Here is a 26,902-nt window from a genome sequence, read left to right as displayed (position 1 = left end):
TGCTCAGCACATTGACTGCTTTGTGCAGTGTAGCCTTAGCTGTTGCCATGCTCCGCTAGTCCTGGAGTGGTGCCTGAAGTTGCAGTAGTTTTTCTAACTCTCTTCTCCTGGCCACTTCCCTTCCTTCTGTCAGATTTCTGCGTGTCATGAGTCGCTCCATGCCTCTCTTCATGACTCTAGCCTGGATCTACTCTGTGGCTGTGATAATTAAGGGCATTGTGTATGAGAAGGAAGCCCGGCTGAAGGAGACGATGAGGATTATGGGACTTGACAATGGCATCCTTTGGCTAAGCTGGTTCATTAGCAGCCTCATCCCTCTCCTGATGAGTGCAGGTCTGCTGGTGCTGATCCTTAAGGTGAGTTGACTGGTTTGGTCTCTGGCAGCAGAATGTAGAGCCTTGAGAGCCTGCTAAGCAGTGGTCTGCACTGGCACACTGGGGAGGAGTTGGTAAATGGTTTGGCCAGCAACTTTTTGGGAACAGGATTTTGGAACAAAATGGGGCTGAGTGACTGAAAACAGCAAGAGGGGTTGTAGTAGATTCATCACTTTTGAAAAGGTACCTCTGGTACTGCCCTACTTCTGGGAAGGCTGTTGAGCAAAGTGCACCTCCACAGACCCGCTTGTACTGGAGCCATCTTGGAGAGCCCTTTTAAAGCCTGATGTACGTGTTTTTCTCTTGCCAGGTGGGAAATCTGCTGCCTTACAGTGACCCTAGTGTGGTGTTTGTTTTCCTGTCGATCTTTGGTGTTGTGACCATACTCCAGTGCTTCCTCATCAGCACTGTGTTCTCCAGAGCCAACCTGGCAGCTGCCTGTGGGGGCATTGTCTATTTCACGCTGTACCTGCCTTATGTGCTGTGTGTTGCCTGGCAGGACTATGTCAGCTTCTCACTCAAGATTTTTGCGGTGAGTCTTGAGGAAACTGTCTTGGGTACTGGGCCTCCACCAGTGTGGCACTGGGCAGCTCTCTAGCTTGACACTGACAAGAAGCAGGGGGAGGTGGCAATGGGAGGTTAATTTTCCAGTTTAAAGAGGCCATCAAGGCTGGGCTTGGTGAAGAGGCTTGACTGAGCCTGTTAGGAGCTGCTGGGAGGGTTTTGTTGGCTTTGGTAGAAATAATTCACCGAGACTAAGCCGCCTTGATCTCTGTACGCTGTGATGCTGTACCACCAGCTATGCAGGCTGAAGGGACCAGCTGCCCTTCCTCTGCACAGCACTTCTTACTTGTTTGGAGAAGGGTGGCTGTTAGTGATCTCCTCCCTCACATAAAAGTCCAAAGAGCAAGGGAAAGAAAATAGGGAAACAAACACTTCTGGGTGGTGGTCTAGCAGAGACTTCAGGCCTTGCTTGCTGGCACCAGCACTGAGGCTGCCACTCCCTCTCTGCAAATAAGGTCATGCTCCTTGGACCTTTGCCTTTTCCTATAAGGCTTCTGGGCCATGTCCATAGCCTTATGCTAGAGCTGAGCTGCCCAGGTGGAGAGTAGTTGTGAAAAACTGAATGCATGTTCATGCCTCCCGTTCGCAGAGCCTGCTGTCTCCAGTAGCCTTTGGCTTTGGTTGTGAGTACTTCGCACTGTTTGAAGAGCAGGGAGTTGGTGTTCAGTGGGACAACTTCTTTGAGAGCCCATTGGAAGAAGATGGCTTTAGCATCACCACATCTGCTGTCATGATGTTGTTTGACACCTTCCTATATGGGGTCATGACCTGGTACATTGAGTCTGTCTTCCCAGGTGAGGTCTGCTTCTGCTTCACGCTTTTAAATAGATCCTTTCACCCTCCTCATTTACCAAAGTGCAAATTGGGCCCATTTTTGAGCAGAGCTGTAGAAAGGTCATGGAGGAAAAACGACAGACCAGCACCACAGTAAAGTTGTTGCTGCTAATAGCAGTGACTTGCCCAGCACAGAGGCTGTGCCCCATTGTGGCAGTGGCTGAGCTGCTCCCAGAAGCTTTGCTGCACTTCAGCTGTTCCTTTCTCTGAGCTGCTAAGTCCACAGATCCTGCTGCAGAGGAGGAGTTGGGAGTATCAGCACCACATGTGGCTCCTTAGCACCTTCCAGCACAGGGCTTTTAACCCTGAAGTGAAGTCTGGGGAAAGAGATGTGTCTTAGCATCTAAGTCTGGCAGTCTCTTCATCAGGAAAGGTTTCTTCTTAGTCCTGCCAAACCTAGAGGCTAACCGGGGGTAAAGTACTTCCCTTCTTGTCCTGAAAAGTAATACAAGAAAAGGGACAGATATAGTCAGGCTTATGTAATGCTTTTCTCTTCAGGTCAGTACGGGATTCCCAGGCCCTGGTACTTTCCTTTCACAAAGTCCTATTGGTTTGGCGAAGAACCACAGGAGAGGCAGCAGCCTCATCCTGACCAGAAAGGGTCTTCAGAAGGTAAGTGCTGGACACAGAGCCTTTCTGCAGTGAAGCATTATGGTCTGCCTCTTTGAAAGGAGAGTCCAAAGACAGCAGGACTGGCATGGCTAAGATGAAATTCGTCATTCCTTTGTTATCGCAGTTTGGGTATGCTTATCAGGTGGGTGTATCCAGATAAACCCAAGGTGCTTTGCCCACTTGAGAGCAGATGGGTACTCCAGCCTCATGGAGTTGAGAATTCCTCCCATTTCATGAACCCAGTAGAGACAAAAGAGCTGAAGGACAACTTCTGTGGAAGGTTCCTGTCCCTCAGGAAGAAATGTGGTCACATCTTCATATAGCTCATTTCTCGTTGGATCTCCACAGACTTGGGGGAATGTGATATTTATTAGAACTCCGACACATTTGCTGTTAAAACCTACCATATCTCTCTCTGTTTTCTTCCAGTCTGCAAGGAGGAAGAGCCTATGCATCTGAGCCTTGGTGTTTCCATCCAGAACCTGGTCAAGGTTTATCGTGATGGCAAGAAAGTTGCTGTAGATGGTCTCACCCTGAACTTCTATGAAGGACAAATCACCTCCTTTCTGGGACATAATGGAGCAGGGAAAACCACTACCATGTAAGAACAAAATAATGCTTTTAAGACAGAAGCGGAAGCGACTCTGAATACTGCAGTTGCATTCAATATGGTAGAGGTAGCTGTACAACTGCAGTATGCAAGCTGGTGCAGACTCTGATGATTTACCCTAGTTGTGCAGCTGCCTCAGAAGGTGCACAGGTATAGGGGACTGAAACTGGAGGTTGAGGCTCTGCCAAATGAATCTGCTGCCAGCACTTTTTAGTAATGCCATTTGTGATTCTGACTTAACAGCGTAAGGAAACGAGTTTGGACTGAAAGGATAAGAAGCTTTTAGAGGAAAAATTATTTCCTTCAAGCAGAGTCATGTGGGTGTGTTAAAAACATTGGAACAGTTTGGGGTTTTTTTTTATCCGTTAGTGAGATGTTTCTCAGACTGCTTTCCTGATGTGGGAGTTCCCCAGGGCTTCCCCCCACTCTTTGTTCATCCTGACATGTGCAGCAGCCATTTTCCTAGTGGTGAAACCTGCTTATCTGTTGTGTTTGTCCTTCAGGTCCATCTTGACTGGCTTGTTTCCCCCAACCTCGGGTACAGCCTTCATCCTGGGCAAAGATATCCGCTCTGAGCTCAGCGCCATCAGGCAGAACCTGGGTGTCTGTCCACAACACAATGTGCTGTTTGACTTGTGAGTAGCATCTGTGAGACGTAGGTCTGGTGTCATCCAACAGACATTTGGTTTCTTTAGGAGACAGTAGTGTGCTTTCAGCTAGAGCAGTCCGATCTTTATCTGTGCACATGGTGCGAGACAGCAGGATGATGTGAGATTGGTTCAAGGACATTCTATTTATTAGCACGTTCATATGTTCCTGTGAATTATCAGCAAGAGCCTATGCTTTCATCTTTTGCGTCTCCTTTTAAAGAAATCTACTCCATTAACCTTAACTAGGCCAAATGTTTCCCCATTGCCTAGTGATTTGGGATGTTAGGGGTACTCTGTCATGCACCCTTAAAGGAGGATTATGTACATTGGTGATGAATAGCCACACTCTGAAATCAGGCCCAAGCTGAGCACACCCAGTCTGTAGCTCCTTCCTGACCTCAGCCTTAAAAGATGTTTTCCCAAGCAAACAAACATGCCTGCTGTAAAGCTAATACAAGGGATGAATCCCAGCATGGTGCTGTCAGCTGTGCCCTGAGCCTGCTCATGTTCCCTAGGCTGACTGTGGAAGAGCACATCTGGTTCTATGCTCGGCTCAAAGGGCTGCCGGAAAAGAAGGTGAAAGAGGAGATGGAGCAGATGGCAGTGGATGTTGGTTTGCCACACAAACTGAAAGCGAGGACAAGCAAACTCTCTGGTAGGTTCAGCTGCTTTTACATTTCTCAGCTGCTTCCTCAGCCCTGGAAAAGCTCTCTTGGGTTTCACATCACGGACCTTGGTTGAATCCTCCAGTTAAATATAGAGTACCACACAATTAAGCACTTAAGGAAATCATTTACTTATTAAGTACCTAATCAGGATATCTTAGTAAACTTAACTATCTTGCACTGTCTTTTGCTATCTAATGTCCGTAACAAGTCACTCACTTTCTCTGAACGTTTTGTGCTTGTTTCCATCACTACATAGTCCAGCTACATGTGATACGTGTTCTCCAAATGATTACTAATATGTTTGGGTTTTACGGGTTTAGGTGAGAGTGGCTCAGACCATAATCTCCCAAGTCCCTTGCTGTTTGTGGACCATATGTGCATTTCTTATGCCGATTTACCTTTCTTCAGTTGGTGTCCTGGAGTATGCTTCCCCTTTGTTCAGGAGCGGCAGGATTCTTGTATCAGTCTGCATGAGATAGTTGAGGGACTGAGACTCCTTTGTCTCTGACACAACTGTCAGCACAGCCTGTGCATTTGACCTTGGGAAGGGAGAGCAGATGGCCACAGGTTGGCTTTAATATTGAAGAGTGTAATATAATTCCTTGCTGCTGCATCTGGCACACTTCCACAGGAGGGGGGGGGTGTCTCTTGGGGACCTATTTCTGCTGCTCAGTCTCCGGAGACCTGTGCTCCAAATATGGTTAGGCCTCCAGCCTGGCAACTTAGTACTGCCGATGCTGAGATAGTATGATTCACTTATGGAAAGGCTCGCAAGGTGTGGTTTCCTGCAGTAGGAGGAGAGTCGGACTCCACCGAGAGAAGACCATCCAGATGAATTATCCCCTGTCCTGAAAGTGATGGGACCGTAAACGCCTGAAACAGTAGCAGTGCTTGATCTTAGATCTCAGTATGCAATTCTGCTTTCTCTTGGAGAGCTCATTATTCACTGTTCTGCTGCTAGTGCTGTTCCCCTCATCTCTGCATCAGCCTGAACACCTCTTTCTTCTTGTGCCTGTCAGGTGGCATGCAGAGGAAGCTTTCAGTTGCCTTAGCCTTTGTTGGTGGCTCCAAGGTTGTCATTCTGGATGAGCCTACAGCTGGGGTGGATCCCTATTCTCGCAGAGGGATATGGGAATTGCTTCTCAAGTATCGGCAAGGTATGTGGTCTTTTTCTGTACTCCTAACGAATGTGTCATGGAAAGCAAAAGAAAAATCAATCGTGATTCATGACTGTTCTCAAAATAGCAACGTGTCTCTGCAAATCTATTGTTGCCTGCACTGAGGAAGGAATAAAGAGCGTGCTGGACAAGGATGTTCTGATCTCTCATCTGTCCTCCTTTCTTATCCTATTCATGTCAGAGCTCATGAACAAAGCTCCTCACTGCGTTGTGATGGCAGGTAAAGTCAGAAATTCACCCTTGGTTGCAGCAGTGTCCTGCTCTGCTCTGTGCAGCCAGCCTCGCTGATGTGAAATTAGCCTGCCTTTGAGCATGACGAGGGCCTGCAGAGAGTGGGGAGAATAAACCCATGACGGCAATTGTGAACCTCTTCGATACTGCTAGCCTCGTTCAAAGGAGCCTGAGGTTGTGGCATCAACCTCCCATCTAACTTCATGGCAAGATCCAGATGAATGCGGCGTTAGCTTGGGAACACGACCATGGTTGACTTACCAGGAGTGTCTTCCCTTGCTTTCTTCCAGGCCGCACTATCATTCTCTCCACGCACCACATGGATGAGGCAGACATTCTGGGGGACCGGATTGCCATCATTTCTCATGGCAAGCTCTGCTGTGTTGGCTCTTCTCTCTTCCTGAAGAACCAGCTTGGAACAGGCTATTATTTGACCCTGGTCAAGAAGGATGTGGATTCCTCTCTGAGCTCCTGCCGAAACAGCAGCAGCACAGTGTCCTATCTGAAAAAGGTACAGCTGACCCTTTCTGCTGATATTCATTCTTCCTTCAAGAAATTTTAGGCTTATGGGAAGCAACAGCTAAGATTTTACATGGCAGAAAGTCTCAAAGAGAAATCCCTTATTCTTTAAAATAAGTGTTACTTGCTTTTATAGATACTATGCCAGATCATGTCTGGTTAAACTGTTGCATGGGACATGCATCTCAATTATAGTTTCTTCCAATGCCAATGATACAAAGCTGATTGGAGAGATACAGATGAAGTGAACACTTCTGTAACACACCTATAACTGTGACCCCTTACTTGTATTTCTTCCCTTTGCAGTGGTATGTCACTATTACTTCCTGACTCCTCTGTGGAGTATCCAGCATGTTGCAGCATCTGATTGGGGTTACCCAGAGTGTAGCATCTTGTGGGCCCCTTCTTGATTAAACGGCAGGAAACAATGGTTGTCTTCTCTTTTGTTACCAGGATGACAGTGTCTCCCAGAGCAGCTCTGACGCTGGCCTTGGCAGTGACCATGAAAGTGACACACTGACAATAGGTGAGGCTCAGAAAAGAATGTAAGATTCAGTCTGAGTGTTGACCTTGTGCTATCTTTGACCTTGGACAAGTGACTTAACCTTGTGCCCCTATGTAGCTACAGTCTTGGGACAGCTATTAAATTCACAGAGATGGTATTTTTAAATCTGTAAATATTGGAACATTTTTCTTTAGTGAGCCATTTTGAGTTCAAGCTGTCCTGAGATGTAATAACCAAAGATTATATAGATGCTAGGCCTGTTAGCAATGTGTAGTATTTGCTGGTGAACTGTACATCAATGGCTTGAAGAGCTGCCAGTAGCACGTAAAAGCACTCCCCAGTTCTGCAAATAAAAAGAATAGCCAGGCTTGGGTCCAGGTTTTCGTCCAAACTTGTGTTAAATGTAAAAAGAAACCAGACTTTCCATGGAAATGAGCTGCTTTCCGGAGGTGATCCATTTCCCCTCCTTTCCTTATGGCAAGGTTTTTCAGACTGAGGTCTTCTTTCCACATAATAAGCAGTAACAAGATGAACACCATCTTTTGCTTCTGTTTTTTCTAGATGTCTCTGCAATTTCAAATCTCATTACAAAACATGTTCCTGAGGCCAGGCTGGTGGAGGATATCGGCCATGAATTAACCTATGTCTTGCCATACAAGGCTGCTAAAGAGGGAGCTTTCGTGGAGCTGTTCCATGAAATTGATGACCGTCTCTCTGATCTTGGCATTTCCAGCTATGGCATCTCTGAAACCACCCTGGAGGAGGTGAGTGAGCTGAAGATTGTCTTTGACTTAAACTAGGCAAAATTAATCATGGCAGAAATAAGAACGAGATGGAGTCTTGTCTCTTCCTGTACACATTTATTGTAGAACAGGCAGCTTTGTGTTCCTCTCCAAAATGGATTGTCTTCTGCCCTGTTCCAGTGTGTGCTCATAGAAGCGTGCATTAAAAACTGAAATGTAGTACAAGCAAGCCCAGGCAGATCCTTTGTACTCAGTTGTACTTTGCTGAGATGTCACGTGAAGGTTGACCCCTAATTTGGCTTCTAATGACTGTGTAAATACCTTTGAGGTATTTTTAGGGATGCTTTCTGCTGCACTTAACTGAAAACATACATTTCAGTACTGGAGACCATATTTTACAAAATCCACTTAGATGTATGCCCTTGTCAGGGATGCTTTTAGGGTTTGTTCCTTGTGGCTGTGTTCCAGCTGACAAGCCTGCCTGCCTTTTATCACAGAAGTGTCAGGCATCTTTATCCCCTGTTTATGTGAAATGTCCTTTTTTTTTCTTTTTTTTTTTTTTTAAATGATGACAAGAGAACCTGAACTGGTGGTGTCACTTATTGAGGTTGCCCTGTGGGTCCTCCCACAGCTGTGAAGGTCTTAGCTACTATCTGCAATTTGAAAATGTTTTTTCTGGTTTGTGAGTGTTCAGCTCCACAAAGGTGCCTATTAAAGCATGAACAGGAGTGTGAGTACTGTTGAGTAGGAGGAAGATGAGATTCCCCAAATTTAGTAAGTAGTCTTTATGTGAGACATGGGAAAGAGCTTGTGTTTGAGATGCACTGAAAACTGATATTGGAACGGGGGAACGGCTGGTGTATGGTTACAGGCTCGTTTCTGGAAGCTGGAGAGAAGCCACAAAATCCATGTTCCCATCACACAGGGGATAAACCCTATGTCTGCTGTTGTCGTGATGCATCTGTCAGCCTTGTGCTTTCTTTTGGCATCTCGTGACGCAGTCCCCACAGTATTGCTCCTCTTCGAATTTTCACTGACACTTACCATTGCTTTTCAGATCTTCCTGAAAGTGGCTGATGATAGTGGTGTGGATGCAGAAACCTCAGGTGGGTGTAGTTGTCTCCCGTGGAGTTGAAGGGCACTTCCTGGCGAGGTACCGTTTTGTATGGTATTTGTGCTGCTTAAGCACGAGGCTGACCAAACCTAGATGTTTTCAGGAGTAAAATCTCGGTGCAGGGCTTAGTTCCTAGGGAAAATAAAGGGGCTAGTGGGTATCTCAGATGAGGAGTGTTCTTGGTCTCACCAACCTTTGGCAGGTGAGTGGCATTTGTGTATGGCAGAGCTATACAGTGACACATGCCAAGCTGTGACTGGCCCTATTTCAGACTGAACTGGAACTCAGCTGTGCTAATATTTTTAAAGATCTAAAATAGCTGTTCTTGGTATACTTAATGTGTGCTTTATATACTATTAACTTATATTGATTCAGTGGCAGTGTGTTTATTTTGTAATAGCAGAGAGTTTCTACTGTTTGAGTATATTGTGAATTACTTGACTGACACTGTTGTCTACTCCGAGGAATAGGAAAAGCTCATGATGGGGTCAGCCTGTAGTAGGGATCAAATGACTTTCTCTTTCTGAGAGCACCTCACTGCACTAAATGCTCATGCCACCGTTTCCTGATAAACTCGTGCTAGCAAACTGCACTTGAAGTCATGTGCATATTAAGTAAGAATTTTCTTACAGTGAGAGCAGCCTGCTGTTTTTCTGTGGCTAAATGAAAAAGGTGTCTAGCGCACTGGAAGAAGCTTCTAAGCACACAAAAAGTGGTGCATAAAACATGTGACCCTTGCAGAGTGGCAGTCTTGTTTTTACTTTTACCTGCATGGCAGTCACTCCAAATCAGCTCCTCAGTTTGCACACAGAATGCATGTAAAATGAAAATGATATTGCTTTGGTTTTTCTGGGGCTATTTGGAGATTAACTGAAGCAGTTCAGCTAATCATGACTGCATTATTTTTAGATGGGACATTGCCAGCCAGAAGGAACAGGCGTGTGTTTGGAGACAGACAGAGCTGCCTTCGTCCATTTACAGAAGATGATGCATTTGATCCTAATGATTCGGACATAGATCCAGGTATTGCTGTGGCTCAGGCCTGTTTTCTTCTTGTGGACACTCTTTTTATACTTTTTATATTATAAACACTACAAATCATAAGGCTGACACTGCCAAAGGGAGTGGTGGTTTATTTGCCTTTAGGAGTAGTAGGTGGTGCAGTATCTGGAGCCTACTCAATGCTTCCATCAAGGCTCAGAGATAAGGGTGGAAATGCATTTATGTGAATTTCTGTTGCTATCTCTGCTCACCACTCTCTTTTATTTTTTTGATGAGTGAGAGTAGCTGCTCCAGCTATCACCCTGTGTCTCCAGCACGGAAGTGCCCAGAGAGCATCTCTGTGAGCTTTTGAATGAGGGTCATTTCTTCTTGCTAGCAGAATCCAGAGAGACAGACCTCCTCAGCGGCATGGATGGGAAAGGCTCCTACCAGATGAAGGGCTGGAAACTCACCCAGCAGCAGTTCATGGCTCTGTTGTGGAAGAGGCTGCTTATTGCCAAGAGAAGCCGGAAGGGCTTCTTTGCTCAGGTGAGAGCACCCAACATGTGCAGAGTCCTTCAGCAGGGGCAGCTCTGAGCCATGCATTGTATTCAGAGGTAAAGGTGGGCAGAAAACCTCAAAGGAATACAGATAATGAAAACTGGTCTTCACATCTGAGCAAAAGGGGGGCCTGTGGAAGTGAAAGGAGTTACAGGATAACCAAGTGGTTGGAGTATTCTTGCACAGCAAGGATGAATTGAGGTTCAAATCCAAATGTGGCCTTGAGGGCAGAATTTGCAGGCATCCCAAGTGAGTGCCCTGGTTGAATGCCAGGACAGGTCTTGCATTGGTGTCTAGCAATGCGTTGTTCTAAATAGCATAGACTTTCCTGGGAAACTTTCTCAAAGTTTTGATACATTAAGTGACTCACGTGTAGCTCTTCTTGCCTCTGGGAACACTTGCTTTAAAAAGGGTTTGCTCTTTCCTTGCCATTTCAGATTGTACTGCCAGCTGTCTTCGTGTGTATTGCTCTCATGTTCAGCCTGATCGTTCCTCCCTTTGGGAAGTATCCCAGCCTGGAATTACAGCCCTGGATGTATGATGAGCAGTACACTTTTATTAGGTATGTTTCTTGTGGCCTAGAAATGGTGCTGAATCCTACAATTCTGTTCTTCTCTGCAAACTTGAGTTACTGAGTTCTTTACCAGGTTGTTTAAATTTGTTTTCTGTGCTTAGCTCAGAAGCACATATTAATGTAGTCCTGGTAGTTTCTTTTTTTGACCTTTAAATGCCAACTGCAACTACTGGCAAGGCCATATCCATTTCTGAATGGTGCTATGACTCTAGTAATATTATGTACAAAGACCTGGAGCGTATGTGCTTCTAGACCAGGCAAAGGGAAATCTCTACCCATGTCCTTTTCCTGAGCTCTTTCAGTGTGCTCTTAGCCTTGCTCTGCTGCTGCTTTTGCTGTGTGCATGTTACCCCACTGACCTGATAGTGTTTCTCTGCTTTACCCATAGCAACGATGCTCCAGAAGATGCAGGCACTCAGAGGCTTTTGGACGCCCTTCTCAATAAGCCTGGTTTTGGGACACGCTGCATGCAGGGACACTCCATCCCGTAAGTAGAACTCTGGACTGGGAATAGGAAGCCCAACCCTGGCTTCTGGTTACCCAGTATATTCCCTGGCTTTAGGGAATGATAGTTATTCGTGGCCAGAGCAGGATTTAAGTCAAAAGAGTTGCAATTACATTCAGTTTTTCTGCTCAGGACCTTTTAGAAAGTTACCAGCCCTCAGCATGGTGATGGAGTGAGCAAGTCCTTACTGACCAAGACAGAGAAGAGACAGTAGTCTCTCAATCAAATTACTGTTTGGTCCTGAACATGGAAAAGGACCTAGTCATGTTGCTGTATGTTGTTGACTGTAGCTATGGCCATTCTACAGTCCTCTGTTTCTAGCTGCACTAGAAACCTAGGTTAGTATGCCCACAAACAACAGCAGAAAGAGTGGAGAGCCAGACAGCATTGGTGATGTTTCCTAGCTCTGCTGCTAACTTGATGCATGGCCTTGAGCAAATCGCTGAAGTCCAGGCCATGAGTGCAGAAGGGGTATATATAGTCCAGGATAGTGTGTCTAGCCCAGAAGAACTGCAGCTCACGTTCAGAGGATGATGTGGAGGGAGATGAGGGGACCTAGACGAGGGGCCTTATATGCTGGCCAGTGGTGGAAAGTAAGCTGTATTCTGCAAAACAGACACAGGAACTGGGTTACTCCACCCATGGGGCACAGGGAGGAGGCTGCCCACTGATGCTGCCCACTGATGCTGCCTTGGGGAAGGGCAGCATTCTGGTGTTGCAAGGGCAGAAATCCAAGTCATCCAAGGAATGACTGTCTGCCATGATCTTAGAATCACAGAATATCTTGACTTGGAAGACACCCATAAGGATTGAGTCCAACTCCCTGGTCCTTGCAGGACTACTTAAAACTAAACCATATGATTAAGAGCATCATCCAGACGCTCCTTGAACTCTGGACTCTATGTGTGCTGGAACTGACTGAAATAAAGCACTCACGTGCTGCAGAGCAAATGAGAAGAGTGGGGTGTCCGACACTAGTTGGTGTTGGCCACCCTCAGTCTCTGTGTCGCTGGGATCTGTGAATCTTTAGATTAGAAGCTGCAGAGCCTGGTCTGTTGCTCTGAGCTGTTCAATTCAGTGAGGTCAGGCTGCATTGAAGAACAGCCTGCCTCTTCTGGGGACTGTGGTGTCTGGTATTTAGATGGCTTGTAAGCAAAGACCATCGTAGTTGTTCTAAAAACTGCGTTTGCCTTGCCTCTTTCCTGACACAGAGACACTCCTTGCACCGTGGGGCAGATGGAGTGGACCACCGCTTCAGTCCCAGACTCAGTCCTGGACATCTTCTTGAAAGGCAACTGGAGCATGGAGAACCCTTCCCCGTCTTGCGAGTGCAGCAATGAGAAGATCAAGAAGATGCTGCCTGTGTGCCCCCCTGGTGCAGGCGGGCTGCCACCCCCACAGGTAGGAGAGGGAGCTCTGTGGTACTGCAGTGAGGGATGCTGCTGGAGAGCAGAGTGGCTGGCTGTGATTCTTACATGCAGCACTGCACACAGTTTGTTCGACTCGGCATCTGTGTTTTCTGATGGGTGTTTATCTGTGTTTTCCTCGGTGATGCCAGCGCGAGCAAGACACTGCTGACATCCTCCAGAATCTGACAGGCCGCAACATATCGGACTATCTGGTGAAGACATATGCACAGATCATTGGGAAAAGGTAGCTATTGAACATGCCTTCTCCCTTCCCTCCCCACCAAATGCTGCTTGTTTTATGGGGAATGCTGCACAGATGAAGTGAACAGGCCTTCACCACCCAAGCTCTTCAGCAGTGGGCCAGAGCCACTCAGCTCCTGATGTCCTGGTCCACAGCTGAAGTGGTGTTTCTGCTTTATTAGTGGTGCTGTGGCAGCTCTGAGAGAGGAGTGTCCTGAGCCGTGTAGGCAGAGTACAGGGAAAGTCTGGGCACCAATCCTAGGTGGGTGTGGGCACCAAAAGGAGTGGTGGGACATATGCCAGATGTGAGAGGGTAGTGCACTCTTTTCCCTGGTGGTGTCTCTGCAGCGCTAGTAGGTCTGTCTCTCCTCCTGTACATAATACAATGTGTTATACATTGGCTTTCTTTTCTGTCTCTACAGCTTAAAGAATAAGATCTGGGTGAATGAGTTCAGGTGAGTTACTGCCTTTTCTCTGGCTTGTACGTGTCAGCTAACCCTTAAGCACTGTATTAAGCAGGACACATCCACCCTGCTTTGCAGTTTGTTTTCTATGATTCTTAACTGCCAAATGTTGAGGGAGCATGTTTAAGAATAAACTGGGAAAACCCACATCACTGGAAAGCATGCCTGCCTTACGTGGAGAGCAATATTGGCTTGTAAAGATTTGCAGGAAGAGCATACTGAGTAGTCATAAGATGGGTATTTAATCCCAGGAACAAGGAGTGAGAGACATCATGACTAAGCAGCAGTGTTGGAAGATCAAAGTCATCCCTTCGTGTAAGAGTGAACACGCTTGCCTTGGATATAGAGCAGGAAGAGGAGACATCTGGGGAGGGAGGAGGAGTGGCATTTTCTGGAGGTTAGTGAGTAGTCAGGTCTTAGCATCACTTTCTGTCTGAACTTTCAGGTATGGTGGCTTTTCCTTGGGAGCCAGCAGTTCTCTCATGCTTCCTCCAAGCCATGAAGTCACTGATGCCATTAAACAGGTGAAGAAGATCCTGGAGCTAGCACAGGTGAGCAGCTTCCCCCATAAACCCAGGATGCACTAATGTCAGAGCTCTGTTACTTGTTAAATGACTTGGAAGCCATAAAATGTGGCTCATGTGTATGTTAGCTGTGTCCAGTGGCTTCTCCCCATTTTCTCTGAGCTGGAGTTTCCCAGGCTGTTGTCTGGGAGCAGTAGAAGACTTGGGGACACACTCAGCTGAGGTGTACACAGCCCACATTGCTGCTGTGGGCTCTGCCCAGCACCGGTTGCAAGCCAGTGGGGATTACAGGCACCTCTCAGTGTTCTGTGGCAGGACAGGGTGGAGGTCTCAAGGCAAGGATTTAAAAAGTGGTTGCCGTCTCCTTCAAAACCTCAGTTGAGCCCTCCTATGCTGAGTCTGCCTTGGGTTAGAAGAGAATTTTGGACACTGCTTTCTTCTCAGACTGCCTGTGGGCTGCAACATCTCTGAACATTGGTTAATACTTATTGCTGGGGAAAAAAAAACAGGCCTAAGGCAGACCTCTCTTACCAGTGGGACTGCAGAAAGGAAAGGGAAGAGGAAAACTGCATTTTTTCAGCCTTCTTACCACCTCTGGCTTGGCAGATACAGGCTGCAGAATGGAAAGAAAACTGTCAGAGATGTGAAAAACACAGTGTGACACCCCACTGCCCTAGACTCCAGGACGTGAATAAAGGTACTCTCAGAGGTGAAGTAACTGTCTCTTTGCTGTTTGCAGGGGAGTTCTGGAGATCGGTTTCTGAACAGCTTGTCAAGTTTCATGAAAGGCCTGGATACAAAGAACAATGTGAAGGTAAATTAACTGGTCTTCACCTGTGCCTACTATTTGAAGCTCTGGTAACCTGGAGTTATTTTTAGTTAGCAAAGTTGCAGCAGTTTGCCTTCGGACAACTGTGCAGACCAGAGCTCTCTGTATTTGCTAGTGGAGGAAATAAATGCAGCTTGTATTCTTCTGTGGATTTCCCTAAAATCTGTTTCTCCCTTGGAGTCTAGGCCTAAGGCCCAGAAGGAGTTCAGTGCTGGATCAGTTCTATCTTCAGCAGCCTCTTGTGGTTATTGATCAAACTGTATGTTCTGTCCCTGAGCAAACTAGCTGGAAGGATGTGGAAAGAAATTATGTGCCCTCAAGGAATGGATGTTCTGCAGCGCTCAGGAGCATGTTGGGTAACTGACGTACCTGGTGCCTTTCTGATGCTGATGTTGTCTCTTGCAGGTGTGGTTCAACAACAAGGGCTGGCATGCCATCGCCTCCTTCCTGAATGTGATCAACAATGCCATTCTTCGGGCTAACCTGCAGCAGGGCAAAAACCCTAGTGCTTATGGGATCACTGCCTTCAATCACCCACTCAACCTCACCAAGCAACAGCTCTCTGAAGTGGCTTTGTAAGTCCTGGCGTGAATACAGATGAGTTTGAACTCATCAGCTGCTTACTACTGGAAACAGGCAACATGGGAGCTTTTAGCCTCACTGGTGGACACTCAGTGGCCTGTGACATTTAGGTCTTAATGTGCTGGCCTTATTTTCTGTGGTGTGGGCAGGTGGCAACATGTGCTGTTGAGCACTTGCTGTTGAACAGCACTGCTGTGCGAGTTTTTTGTGTCTCTCAGTCCCTGGAAGCTTCAGTTTCTAAGAACCAGTGTAATCTTGAGACCTTCTGCCACGTGGGAAATTCCTCTCAGTAATATCCAGAAACACGGCTCACCATGAATATGGTCCTTCTTTTGTCCCAAGGTGCCACGGTTTGATGAGGAAGCATTGATAGATGCTGTTCAGTTTTGCCCACTGTCTCAACATGGGGGAGCACACAGTACTACACGGGGCTTAGTGCACTGAGATATTGACTAGTCCACTACTACCACAGTCAGAGTCAGGGCTCAAGCTGTCAGCACATATATCCTTCAAACCTTAGAGCGGTGGCAGATGACAGTCAGATACCTCTGAACTTTTAAACAACACACGCACAAAAAAAGACAGACTCCCAACAACCCCAAGAAATGCACTAAGTTGGAAACAAAGTGGTGGTGATAAGGAAGGCAGAAAGCAGTCTATTAGGCTGAAGTTTCCAACCAATTTGCAGGTTGTGGTGTTGTCCTCAAGATGCCAGCAGGCTGTGTGTGTTCCCTTTGTTATGACTGGAGAAAAACTGTGCAGTTAAGACAGCCTGATGTGGTCTTCCTTTGCCCTGCAAAACAGGGACAGAAAGAGAAATGGTTTCTGCACTGCCCTGCGTGAGCTTCCTCATTTTTATCTCAAAGGAGCCAGCACCAGCATGCAAACAGTTCACTTTCTTCTTTTTTTTTGTCCAGGATGACCACCTCCGTGGATGTCCTAGTCTCCATCTGTGTGATCTTTGCCATGTCCTTTGTTCCTGCCAGCTTTGTGGTCTTCCTTATCCAGGAACGTGTCAGCAAGGCTAAACACTTGCAGTTCATCAGTGGTGTGAAACCTGTGATCTACTGGCTGGCCAACTTTGTCTGGGATATGGTAAGGGCTTTGTGATTGTGCTTAACTGTCCTGCATTCTGTGTTTGTAGTATGTCTGTTGCACTGAAATGCAAAGTGCAGTTGGGGCCGGTGGGCCCCAGTTGTAATGTGTTTGTAGTTCAGTGAATAACAACTGTGCTTAGGACTTTTGTGTTTACTCTCTTGGGGCAGTGGTTCACCTCAGTGGGACAATGAACACTGAACAGAGGATGGGAGGGCAGCCGTAACCTCAGTCATCAGCATCTATTATGTCACTTTAAAATAGCTACCCCCAAATTTTTGCTTTTGTAGTCCCTTGTTCTGCTCTGCTCAAAGCATGTTTTTTCAACCTGTGGCGTCCAGAAACTGTGAGAGTCCATTGACTACTTCTAGAGGGACCAAAAAATGTAAATTATAATGTGTACTACATTGTAGTTCACACATGTGACACTCCTAAGAGTCTCCCATTGGAAACAGCTTTGGGAGCGCTGAAGAATGTTGAAGAGCATTGGTTCAGAGCAGAAAGACACCTTTCATTTCTTTGTCATCTGGAAACAAATCTAAAGCCATATTTTTCACATTCCAGTGCAACTACATTGTTCCAGCCACGCTAGTCATCATCATCTTCATCTGCTTCCAGCAGAAGTCCTATGTATCCTCCTCCAACTTGCCTGTGCTGGCTCTCCTTCTGTTTCTCTATGGGTAAGGAATTTCTCATCAGAAGGATGACTGGGAAGGGTCTTAGACTTGGAAGGTGCTTACCTGATGTTGCTGCCTTTTCTCTTGCCAGGTGGTCCATCACCCCTCTCATGTATCCAGCCTCCTTTGTGTTCAAAATCCCCAGCACAGCATATGTTGTGCTGACCAGCGTGAACCTCTTCATTGGCATCAATGGTAGCGTGGCCACCTTTGTCCTGGAGCTCTTCACCAACAACGTATGTTTCCCCAGAAGCTCCTCGCTGTCTTGCGCTGATATGATCTAGTTCCATGTTGGTGCTCTGTTGCCTTTAGCAGCTAATTCTCCAGAAGGGCTAGCCCCCGGCCTGTACCTATTAGCTACTGCAGCAGTTCAAACACAGATTCTGATGGAAATGCGTTAAAACCCACCTCAGCAATGTTCACAGAATAGTTAAGGTGGGAGGGGACCTCCTGAGATTGTCTGGTCCAACCTCTGAGTAGGGTCAGCTAGAGCAGGTTGCTGAGGGCCATTAGGTTTTGAACATTTGCAGGAATAGAGACTCCACAGTCTCTCTAGGCAACCTCTTCCACTTCTCAATCACCCTTAGGGCAAAAAAAAAAATACTTCATATGACCAAATGAAATTTCCTGCATGTTCTTCATAAGGGGCAATTTCTATCTACTACAGGCCATTTCAAGCTTTCAGGCATTTAGTTGCTCTCAGTTTTGCCTCCTGTGGTAGATACCTCTCTAACTGTATTAGGAACTTAGACACCTCGCTTCAGTTTTCCAAAGCCAGATACCTACTGGGGAAGGTGCAAGTTCCTCTCATGCCTATATGCAATACAAGATGTCTTAGAGGGCCCTGTGTGACCCACACTGGTGTGAAGCGTTCCTTGTGGGAGGAGGTTGAGGAGACCCTGTGAGAGTTACCTGTTGATTGTACCACTGCCTGTGGGCATAAGGAGGCAGTCCTTGATGATGGTTCCTTTTATTACAAGGCCTGTTTTAGCTCAGGAAAAACAATGCATGTGCTTGAACATAAGTGCCTGGCAGAACAGGGGTCTTTCCTCAGGCTGTTGTCAGCCCAGTCCATGGGCTAAGCCAACTGAAAGGCAAGAAAAGAAAAGGGTTAGAGCCTCTAATATGGGATAGGAAGGGGATATCCACAGCCACTGAGATAACCAGTTTGTGCAAGCACAACTTTCCTGTCTTCTCAGCCTCTAGGCTTTCTGCATGTAATCATTTACAGACACTGCATTTTAGACTGAGTGTTTGGACGAATCTCTCCTTTGGTACAGTTTGCTTGTATTAATAGCATCTTGAGCAATGCAACAATACTGACTGTCCAGAGGAGCCGTGGCACTGGCTCTTGGGAGAGCATTTCTAATCCTTGAAATTCTGTGGGGTTGCAGTGTTGGGGGAGGGAGGGGGTGAATCACAACATGGGTTACACTTGGCAGGTGGTGGCTGCTTTCTGCTTAGATGGCTCACTAGCACTTGATTTTTTATTAACAGAAGCTGAACAACATCAATGACATCCTGAAGTCTGTCTTCCTCATCTTCCCCCACTTCTGCCTGGGTCGGGGACTCATTGACATGGTGAAAAACCAGGCTATGGCTGATGCTCTGGAAAGGTTTGGTAAGTGAAATTTTGTTGTCACAGGGACAGTGGCTTGAACTGAACAGGGAAAGCTTGAGTCTGCTCCAAATGAGCATCCTTCACTCCTCCGACTTTTCAGGAACTGAAAATTCACAATTTGCAGCACATATCTGATCAAAACCGGCGGGTCTCCACAGCTGTCCTCTTTAGGTTGTTACAAGGATTGAAGAGAGCCTGGCAGATAGATTCCCAGAGTTTTGAGTTAAATTAGAGTTATTAAATAAAAATGCATAAAGCCAACTGTATGGAGAGGATCATTAGGCCAAGTGTAAGGAGTGGCTGACATCCTGGAAAGCTGGAATTTTTTTTTCCGGGATGCAAATGCCAGGCATGAGTCACTCTTTCTGTGCTTCACTAACCTTTTGGGAAGGTAGGCCAGCTCTTCTTTGGCAAACTGAATTCTCTGGGCCCGGGTCCCAACTTTGCTACAGTAAGAAATGTGCACACAGCCACAGCTAGCCCCTTGTGTGGTCTATCGCTTCCCTCCTCCCACTGGCTGCTCTCCAGTTGCCCTGGTGCCCAACTATGTGAGCTCTGCAGGAAGAAATGCTAGCCCACTCTCATTTCTCTGAAAAGATGACCTTGCTCTTCATCTCGTTTTGTCAGGAGAAAACCGTTTTGTGTCTCCTCTGTCATGGGACCTGGTGGGAAGGAACCTCTTCGCCATGGCAGTAGAGGGCGTTGTCTTTTTCCTCATCACAGTGCTCATCCAGTACAGATTCTTCATCAAACCCAGGTAGGTTATCTGCTCTATTTCAGTACTGCAGGCAGGTCAAGTTTTCATTGGTGTCCCCTGTGAAGTGGGGAGAATATTAACTGTGGAGGTCCTGGCATCTTCTGCTAAGGCTTTGTTGCTCATGTTGCTCTCTCCAGGCCTGTCTATGCCAAGCTGCCTCCTGTGAATGATGAAGATGAGGATGTAACCAGAGAGAGACAGAGGATAATTAGTGGAGGAGGACAGAGTGACATCTTGGAAATCAAGGAGCTAACCAAGGTGAGAGAAAAGTTCTGCATTCCTAAGATTTGTTGGCACAAGACCATGCAGTTCACCAGAAGCCTCATTCAGAGGAATTTAGTGGGGTCAAAACCAGACTGTGTTTGTAGTGTTGAATATGTATGGCTCCAATTACAGTTCTTCTTGACCTTGTCCTTCTCATTCTTTTTCTTCTGTTTTCAGATTTACAGAATGAAGCGAAAGCCAGCAGTTGATAGGATCTGTGTTGGAATCCCCCCTGGAGAGGTAAGCTTATTTGTCAAATTCATTGCTTTGCTATTACTGCAGTATTTAAGAGCAATAGACAGCAAAGGATAAGGTAAGATCAGAAACAGATGATGTTCAAGTTACCTCAAGGGAAATTGCCTGGAAGTTGAAGCAGTTTCTGATTCTGTGTCTCTCTGCCTTTGAAAAAGATACTGAACTCTGTGTCTGGGACCAGAGGCCAAACTCTGGTACCTTCCAGGGTTTGGCACAGGTATGCTGTGTTGGCAGTGCACCAGGTTGACACCACAGTTCATTCATTTTCATGGCCTAAAGATTTATACTTAAAATGAAAGTCCAGAATTTTTTTCCTGAAACTGCATTGAAGAGTCCCTCCAGCTGTCCTGAGAGTCAAGTTTGCTCCTTCTCGTCTTGTCAGTGCTGAAAATGATGCAGCCGAATCCCGTTCTCAGATACACTGTGCTCATCTGCTCTTTTGTATCCCCAGTGCTTTGGACTCCTGGGGGTAAATGGTGCTGGCAAGTCATCCACTTTTAAGATGCTAACTGGTGATACAGATGTGACAGGAGGAGAAGCTTTCCTCAAAGGAAACAGGTGAAAGACCATGCATCTTTCCTCTGCTTTGTGTCAGAACAGGTTCTTTTGCTGCTTTTTCCTCCAGCTTTCGCAGTCTTTGTTCCGCTTCCATCAAGTCTAAACGCTGCCCCACTTTTCCCTTTTTTGAACTCCTGGCACCTGTGTCAGCCCTTTGCTGAGTCTGGTAAAGCACTTACGTGGCTTAGGAAAATTTAGTCTGGTAGTCACTTCTGAATAACTGCCCTCATGTGTTTAAATGTCATGTTTAACAAAAGAGCTGGGGGGATGGTGAGAGAGAAAAAAGAATTTAGCCAAGACGGACTTCTAGGATCCTGTTGGTTTTGTTAGTTCAGTGATTCCAAAACCACTGTTTCACTTTCCTCCTTTTTAACACCTAAAATAATAGCAGTGTGTACTTCTGAAATCCTAACAAAGGGGTTTTTTTTCTTTCACAGTATTTTGTCCAACATCCAAGAAGTCCATCAGAACATGGGCTACTGCCCACAGTTCGATGCTGTTAATGAACTGCTGACAGGGCGAGAGCACTTGGAGTTCTTCGCGCTTCTGAGAGGTGTTCCAGAGAAAGAAGTCTGCAAGGTAAATGAAACACCATAGAGCTCACCCCAGTGACCAGCTGTTCCTGCTTGCATACACCCTCCCTGCAACACATGCAATGCCATGACATGAAGCTGCTGAAATTACTGTACGGTGAAATCTTGTCCCCCTTTCCTTCCAAGTCAAACTAAAGTTGCTGTGGTTTTTCAGTGCTGCTTAGAAAAGGCTACCAAATCGAAGGGCAGATACTTTGGGTCCTGCGTTCTCACAGTGGATGCACTTCTCCACTGAGTGACTTCTTTCATCTAAGAGTTTAAGGGTTGTGGAGCTGCAGGTTTTGCAGAACCTCACCTGCTGTCAAGAGTTAATTCTTCAAAGTCCCAGGGCGCAAGCACTCTACAGCTTAATGGAAGCCTCATGCTGGCTGTTACATCTTTCCAATTGATCACACTGCATCATTAAAGTGCTGCTATTTCAGCATTCAGAAATGGGGTTACACTAAGAGTCTCTAAGCAATTAATGACAGCTGCTGGTACCATACAGCACCCTTCTCAGTGCTGTTTCCTTGAGTTAGCAGTTTTCACTGTGTGTCCTGTAGGTAGGAAGATGACATCTGTTCCCAGTGCTTTGGATAGGGCCAGATCTAGTGTCCAGGGTATAACCAGGTAGCTCGAATCCCTCTATGGGAGTAGTGATGATGGGTGAAAACGGCAAGCTCCTTTGAAGGTGACCGTGAGTTCCTCTGTGTGGTGTTCCCACCAACCCCATATAAAAAGGGACCCAGTTCTGGGTATGATCCGAGTAGTAGCTGAATCTCTTCCCCCTAACACTTTTTAGTCTCCAGGGCAACATTGCCTCCTATTGTCTTCAGTAGTAGTACTCCTGAGTTATAAACCAGGTCCTTCCCGTCTGCCTGAAGGGCTAAGATGCACAACAGGGGGATTGCTGTGTGTCAGTAGTGACCGTGTGCCTGCTGCAAGCCCACAGCAACTGGAAAGCTAGCTAAAGCCAGTGCTGCTAAGAGCACCACACCGGTGGTTAACATGGCTCGGCTGATGCTCACTGGCTGCAGCCATTTGGTTTTTCTGGCCTTCCAGGGGCACCATTGCATATATCCTCATCTAGAGGTGAACAGGGTGTTTAAAAACCCATATCCATGCCACATGAGATCCTACCATGAGTGGCCCTTCTGAAAAATGTTTTTAAAGACAACAGTCATAAGGAAAATCTTGTTGTGTAGGTGTTGGTGTGCTTGATTCAAGGTGGTTTTGTGCTGTCTTTTGTAGGTTGGTGAGTGGGCAATTCGGAAACTGGGCCTTGTGAAATACGGAGAAAAATATGCTGGGAATTACAGTGGAGGAAACAGGCGCAAGCTCTCCACAGCCATTGCCCTCATTGGAGGGCCACCTGTGGTGTTCCTGGTAAGTCTGCAACCTTTCTTTATTAACGTTTTCCTTGGAAAACAGAAGAGTCAGGTTCAAATGAACACTAGATGTTTCCCAGCCAACTAATGGTCAAATACATCAATCACTTAAACATGAGCAAACAGCACACAGAAATAAAGATTCACTGTTTAAATGTAGGTGCAAGCTATAATGTGTGTCTCGGCTTCTAAATCTGAAAAATCACAGGGGAAACAGAGGTCTCAAACATGATGCCAAACTGCCAGCTGTGTAGCATCTTCACCTGTAGTATTGCTGCAAAGATACTGTACGTACAAAAAAATAACAGCCTTCCTGCTGGACACAAGTGAATCTTCCTATGCAGGAGAATCAGTCCTGTGTTTTTTAATAATTCAATGAATCACGGAATCACGGAATCTTCAGAGTTGGAAGGGACGTCTAGAGATCATCTAGTCCAACTCCCCTGCTAGAGCAGGATTGCCTAAAGCACATCCCTCAGGGCTGCATCCAGGCGGGTCTTGAAAATCTCCAGAGAAGGGGACTCCACAACCTCCCTGGGCAGCCTGTTCCAGCGCTCTGTCACCCTCACCGTAAAGAAGTTTTTCCATGTATTTGAACGGAACTTCCTATGTTCTAGCTTGTGCCCATTGCCCCTTGTCCTGTCGCTGGGAACCACTGAAAAGAGCCTGGCTCCGTCCTCCTTAAACCCACCCTTTAGATACTTGTAAGCATTAATCAGGTCCCCCCTCAACCTTCTCTTCTCCAGGCTAAAGAGTCCCAGCTCTTTCAGCCTTTCCTCATAAGGGAGGTGCTCCAGTCCCATAATCATCTTGGTTGCCCTTCGCTGGACTCGCTCCAGTAGTTCCCTGTCCCTCTTGAACTGGGGAGCCCAAAACTGGACACAGTATTCCAGTTGTGGCCTCACCAGTGCAGAGTAGAGGGGGAGAATGACCTCCCTCGACCTACTGGCCACAGTCTTCCCTATGCAGCCCAGGATGCCATTGGCCTTCTTGGCAACAAGGGCACACTGCTGGCTCATGGATAATTTGCTGTCTACCAGGACCCCCAGGTCCTTCTCCTCAGAGCTGCTTCCCAGCATGTCCGCCCCTAACCTATACTGGTGTTTGGCATTCTTCCTTCCCAGGTGCAGGACCCTACACTTGCTTTTGTTGAACCTCATTAGGTTCTTCTCTGCCCAGCTCTCCAGCCTGTCCAGGTCACGCTGGATGGCAGCACGGCCCTCTGGAGTGTCGGCCACCCCTCCCAGCTTGGTATCATCAGCAAACTTGCTGAGGATACACTCTGTCCCCTCATCTAGGTCATTAATGAATATATTGAACAAAATTGGACCAAGTATTGACCCCTGAGGGACACCACTGGTTACAGGCCTCCAACTGGACTCTGTGCCGCTGATCACAACCCTCTGAGTTCTGTCACTCAGCCAGCTCTCGATCCACCTCACTGTCACCTCGTCTAGCCCATACTTCCTCAGCTTCCTAATGAGGATGTTATGGGAGACAGTGTCAAAAGCCTTGCTAAGGTCAAGGTAGATGACATCTACGGCTCTCCCCTCATCCAGCCAACCCGTTATAACATCATAGAAAGCTATCAGATTGGTCAGGCATGATTTGCCCTTGGTAAATCCATGCTGACCACTTCCAATAACTTCCTGTTCCTCAACGTGTTTGGAGACGACATCCAGAATGAGTCACTCCATTACCTTCCCAGGGACAGAGGTGAGGCTAACCGGCCTGTAGTTCCCTGGGTCCTCCTTCTTGCCTTTTTTGAAGATTGGAGTGATGTCAGCCTTCCTCCAGTCCTCAGGCACCTCTCCTGTTCCCCATGACCTTGCAAAGACAGTGGAGAGTGGTCTAGTGATAACATCTGCCAGCTCTCTCAGCACTCGCGGGTGCATCCCGTCAGGGCCCATGGATTTATGAATGTCCAGCTTGGCCAAGTGGTCTCTGACCCGGTCCTCCTCAACTAAGGGAAAATCTTCCTCTCTCCAGACCTTCCCCCTTGCCGCCAGGGTATGGGATGCGTGAGGGACGGCTTTATCAGTGAAGACCGAAGAAAAGAAGGCATTCAGTAACTCTGCCTTCTCTGTGTCTTCCACCACTAGGGCAGCCATCTCATTCATCAGTGGACCTATATTTTCCCTAGTTTTCCTTTTTCTGTTGATATACGGGAAAAATCTCTTCTTGTTGTCTGTAACTGCAGTGGCCAAGCTGAGTTCTGATTGAGCTTTGGCCCTTCTAATCTTCCCCCTGCATAGCTTTGTTATATCTTGATAATCCTCATAAGTTGCTAAGCCCCTTTTCCAGAGAATGTAAGCCTTCCTTTTTTTCCTGAGGTCCAGCCAAAGCTCTCTATTTAGCCAGGCTGGCCTTCTTCCCCGTCGGCTCATCTTTCGGGACATGGGGATGGCCTTCTCCTGTGCTTCTAAGAGCACCTGCTTGAAGTATGACCAGCTTTCCTGGGCACCTTTGCTCTTCAAAACTGCCTCCCAAGGGACACTCTCAACCATGCTCCTAAACAGGCTAAAGTCTGCCCTTCGGAAATCCAAGGTGGCAGTTCTGCTGGCTCCCCGCCTCCCTTCACCAAGAATTGAAAACTCTATCATTTCATGGTCACTCTGCCCAAGACGACCTCCAACCTTTACATCCCCCACAAGACCTTCTCTGTTAACAAACAGTAGGTCCAGTAGGGCACTTCCCCTAGTAGGTTCCTTCACCAGCTGTGTTAGGAAGTTGTCTTCCACACACTCCAGGAACCTCCGGGACTGTTCCCTCTCTGCTGTGTAGTATTCCCAGCGGACATCCGGGAAGTTGAAATCCCCCACAAGAACAAGGGCAGATGATCGCGAGACCTCTGCCAGCCGCTTATAGAATACTTCATCGGTTTCTACATCCTGATTAGGGGGTCTATAACAAACTCCCATCACGATATCTGCCTTGTTGGCCTTCCCCTTGATTTTTATCCATACACACTCAACACTGTCATTCACACTATTGAGTTCTAGACATTCAAAACCGCCCCTAACATAGAGGGCCACCCCCCCACCTCTCTTCCCTTGCCTATCTCTTCTGAAAAGCTGGTAGCCATCAATTACAGCACTCCACTTGTGTGTGTCTTCCCACCACGTTTCCATGATGGCAATGAAAATTAGAAATAAATACTTCAGGATTCGTTAGATTAAAATCGAGGACAAACCTTAGGACTACTAAAGTTCATAGTGCAGGAGAAAGCCGTCTAGTGCTCTATTTAAACAAGCTAATTGACTTTAACTTATTTTAGAACTGGACATTTCAACATCTTATAATTGCAGAATAAGCAGTACTTCTCAGTTCTGAAAAAGATGTTTGCTAATTCAATATTTGGAGCATAAATTATTTTCTTATTTTAAAAAATGGATCAAACTTGCTTATTTTCAACATTTCCAGTATGCATAACCAGGTTGGACAGGTCATTTCAGAGATGAGGTATTTGTCAGTAGAATGTAATAGTGTAATCTGTTTTTGTTTATATTCTGCAGGATGAGCCAACAACAGGGATGGATCCCAAAGCACGTCGTTTCTTGTGGAACTGTGCTCTGAGTGTAATCAAAGAGGGGAGATCAGTGGTGCTCACATCTCACAGGCAAGTAGCAGCCCAGTTGTATCGTGCTCTGGCTTTTATGTCTACCAGCGCTGGATGCTAAACTCTGCTTGTATGCTCTGCCCTTCGCTGCTGCTTGCGGTGCTGATGGACTTACTTCTGCCTTACAGCATGGAAGAATGTGAAGCCTTGTGTACTCGAATGGCGATAATGGTCAATGGGCGATTCAGGTGTCTGGGCAGCGTCCAGCATCTAAAGAACAGGTAGATATTTTCTTTTCACTTACACCACAGAGCTGTCTGCATTTTTCGTCAGACTTCGTTCCTCATGCAGCATTCACATTACTATTCTGGCTATGGGAAATGCTGCTGGATTTTAAGTTGCACTTCACTTTCAGAGGCACATAACTACTGTGCTGGCCCTCTTGTTTACAGGTTTGGAGATGGTTACACCATAGTGGTGAGAATTGCAGGGGCAAACCCAGACCTGAAGCCTGTTGAGGAGTTCTTTGGGCATGCGTTCCCTGGAAGTGTCCTGAAGGAAAAGCATCGGAATATGCTGCAGTACCAGCTTCCCTCTTCACCATCCTCCCTGGCCAGAATATTCAGTATTCTCTCCCAGAACAAAAAGAGACTCCACATAGAAGACTACTCCGTTTCTCAGACCACACTTGACCAAGTAAGCTTTTAGTAGCCTGTCAAAAGCTTCTTTGTGCAGAGTTAGCAATAAATCCACCAATTTACTGGACCTATCTTTTAAGGTCATTTCAGCAAAGAGAACTGAACTGCAGGACTAGTTCAGGAAGTCCAGTGTATAAAATGCCCTGAATTAATGAAAATCCGGGGAGATGTGTGACATGACCTTTTT

The 26,902-nt window shown here is 46.6% G+C and overlaps 1 protein-coding gene across 2 annotated transcripts in view; it reads left to right on the top strand.

Moving 5' to 3' along the window:
• The window catches only part of ABCA1 (ATP binding cassette subfamily A member 1), a 100,193-nt gene that overhangs the window by 69,805 nt on the left and 3,486 nt on the right, over positions 1 to 26,902 (top strand). The window contains exons 15-49 of one of the 2 annotated variants that reach the window (XM_074569115.1): positions 134 to 356; positions 685 to 906; positions 1,528 to 1,732; positions 2,271 to 2,384; positions 2,814 to 2,985; positions 3,498 to 3,629; positions 4,160 to 4,299; positions 5,332 to 5,469; positions 6,012 to 6,232; positions 6,694 to 6,766; positions 7,307 to 7,509; positions 8,546 to 8,594; positions 9,512 to 9,625; positions 9,981 to 10,132; positions 10,582 to 10,706; positions 11,107 to 11,205; positions 12,435 to 12,624; positions 12,782 to 12,876; positions 13,295 to 13,327; positions 13,782 to 13,887; positions 14,600 to 14,674; positions 15,095 to 15,264; positions 16,189 to 16,366; positions 16,931 to 17,046; positions 17,135 to 17,279; positions 18,541 to 18,664; positions 19,292 to 19,421; positions 19,559 to 19,679; positions 19,863 to 19,925; positions 20,392 to 20,498; positions 20,936 to 21,077; positions 22,322 to 22,456; positions 25,974 to 26,077; positions 26,206 to 26,298; positions 26,470 to 26,713. In XM_074569115.1, the coding sequence (XP_074425216.1) occupies positions 134 to 356; positions 685 to 906; positions 1,528 to 1,732; positions 2,271 to 2,384; positions 2,814 to 2,985; positions 3,498 to 3,629; positions 4,160 to 4,299; positions 5,332 to 5,469; positions 6,012 to 6,232; positions 6,694 to 6,766; positions 7,307 to 7,509; positions 8,546 to 8,594; positions 9,512 to 9,625; positions 9,981 to 10,132; positions 10,582 to 10,706; positions 11,107 to 11,205; positions 12,435 to 12,624; positions 12,782 to 12,876; positions 13,295 to 13,327; positions 13,782 to 13,887; positions 14,600 to 14,674; positions 15,095 to 15,264; positions 16,189 to 16,366; positions 16,931 to 17,046; positions 17,135 to 17,279; positions 18,541 to 18,664; positions 19,292 to 19,421; positions 19,559 to 19,679; positions 19,863 to 19,925; positions 20,392 to 20,498; positions 20,936 to 21,077; positions 22,322 to 22,456; positions 25,974 to 26,077; positions 26,206 to 26,298; positions 26,470 to 26,713 (4,753 nt within the window). The remainder of the gene's footprint in view (positions 1 to 133; positions 357 to 684; positions 907 to 1,527; positions 1,733 to 2,270; positions 2,385 to 2,813; positions 2,986 to 3,497; positions 3,630 to 4,159; positions 4,300 to 5,331; positions 5,470 to 6,011; positions 6,233 to 6,693; positions 6,767 to 7,306; positions 7,510 to 8,545; positions 8,595 to 9,511; positions 9,626 to 9,980; positions 10,133 to 10,581; positions 10,707 to 11,106; positions 11,206 to 12,434; positions 12,625 to 12,781; positions 12,877 to 13,294; positions 13,328 to 13,781; positions 13,888 to 14,599; positions 14,675 to 15,094; positions 15,265 to 16,188; positions 16,367 to 16,930; positions 17,047 to 17,134; positions 17,280 to 18,540; positions 18,665 to 19,291; positions 19,422 to 19,558; positions 19,680 to 19,862; positions 19,926 to 20,391; positions 20,499 to 20,935; positions 21,078 to 22,321; positions 22,457 to 25,973; positions 26,078 to 26,205; positions 26,299 to 26,469; positions 26,714 to 26,902) is intronic. The other variant, XM_074569116.1, reaches the window with a different exon arrangement.

Source organism: Larus michahellis, chromosome Z (genome assembly GCF_964199755.1).
Source record: "Larus michahellis chromosome Z, bLarMic1.1, whole genome shotgun sequence".
Classification (NCBI taxonomy): Eukaryota; Metazoa; Chordata; class Aves; order Charadriiformes; family Laridae; genus Larus; species Larus michahellis.
Note: the sequence above shows the minus strand (reverse complement) of the source record. Positions and strands in the feature narration are given on the sequence as shown.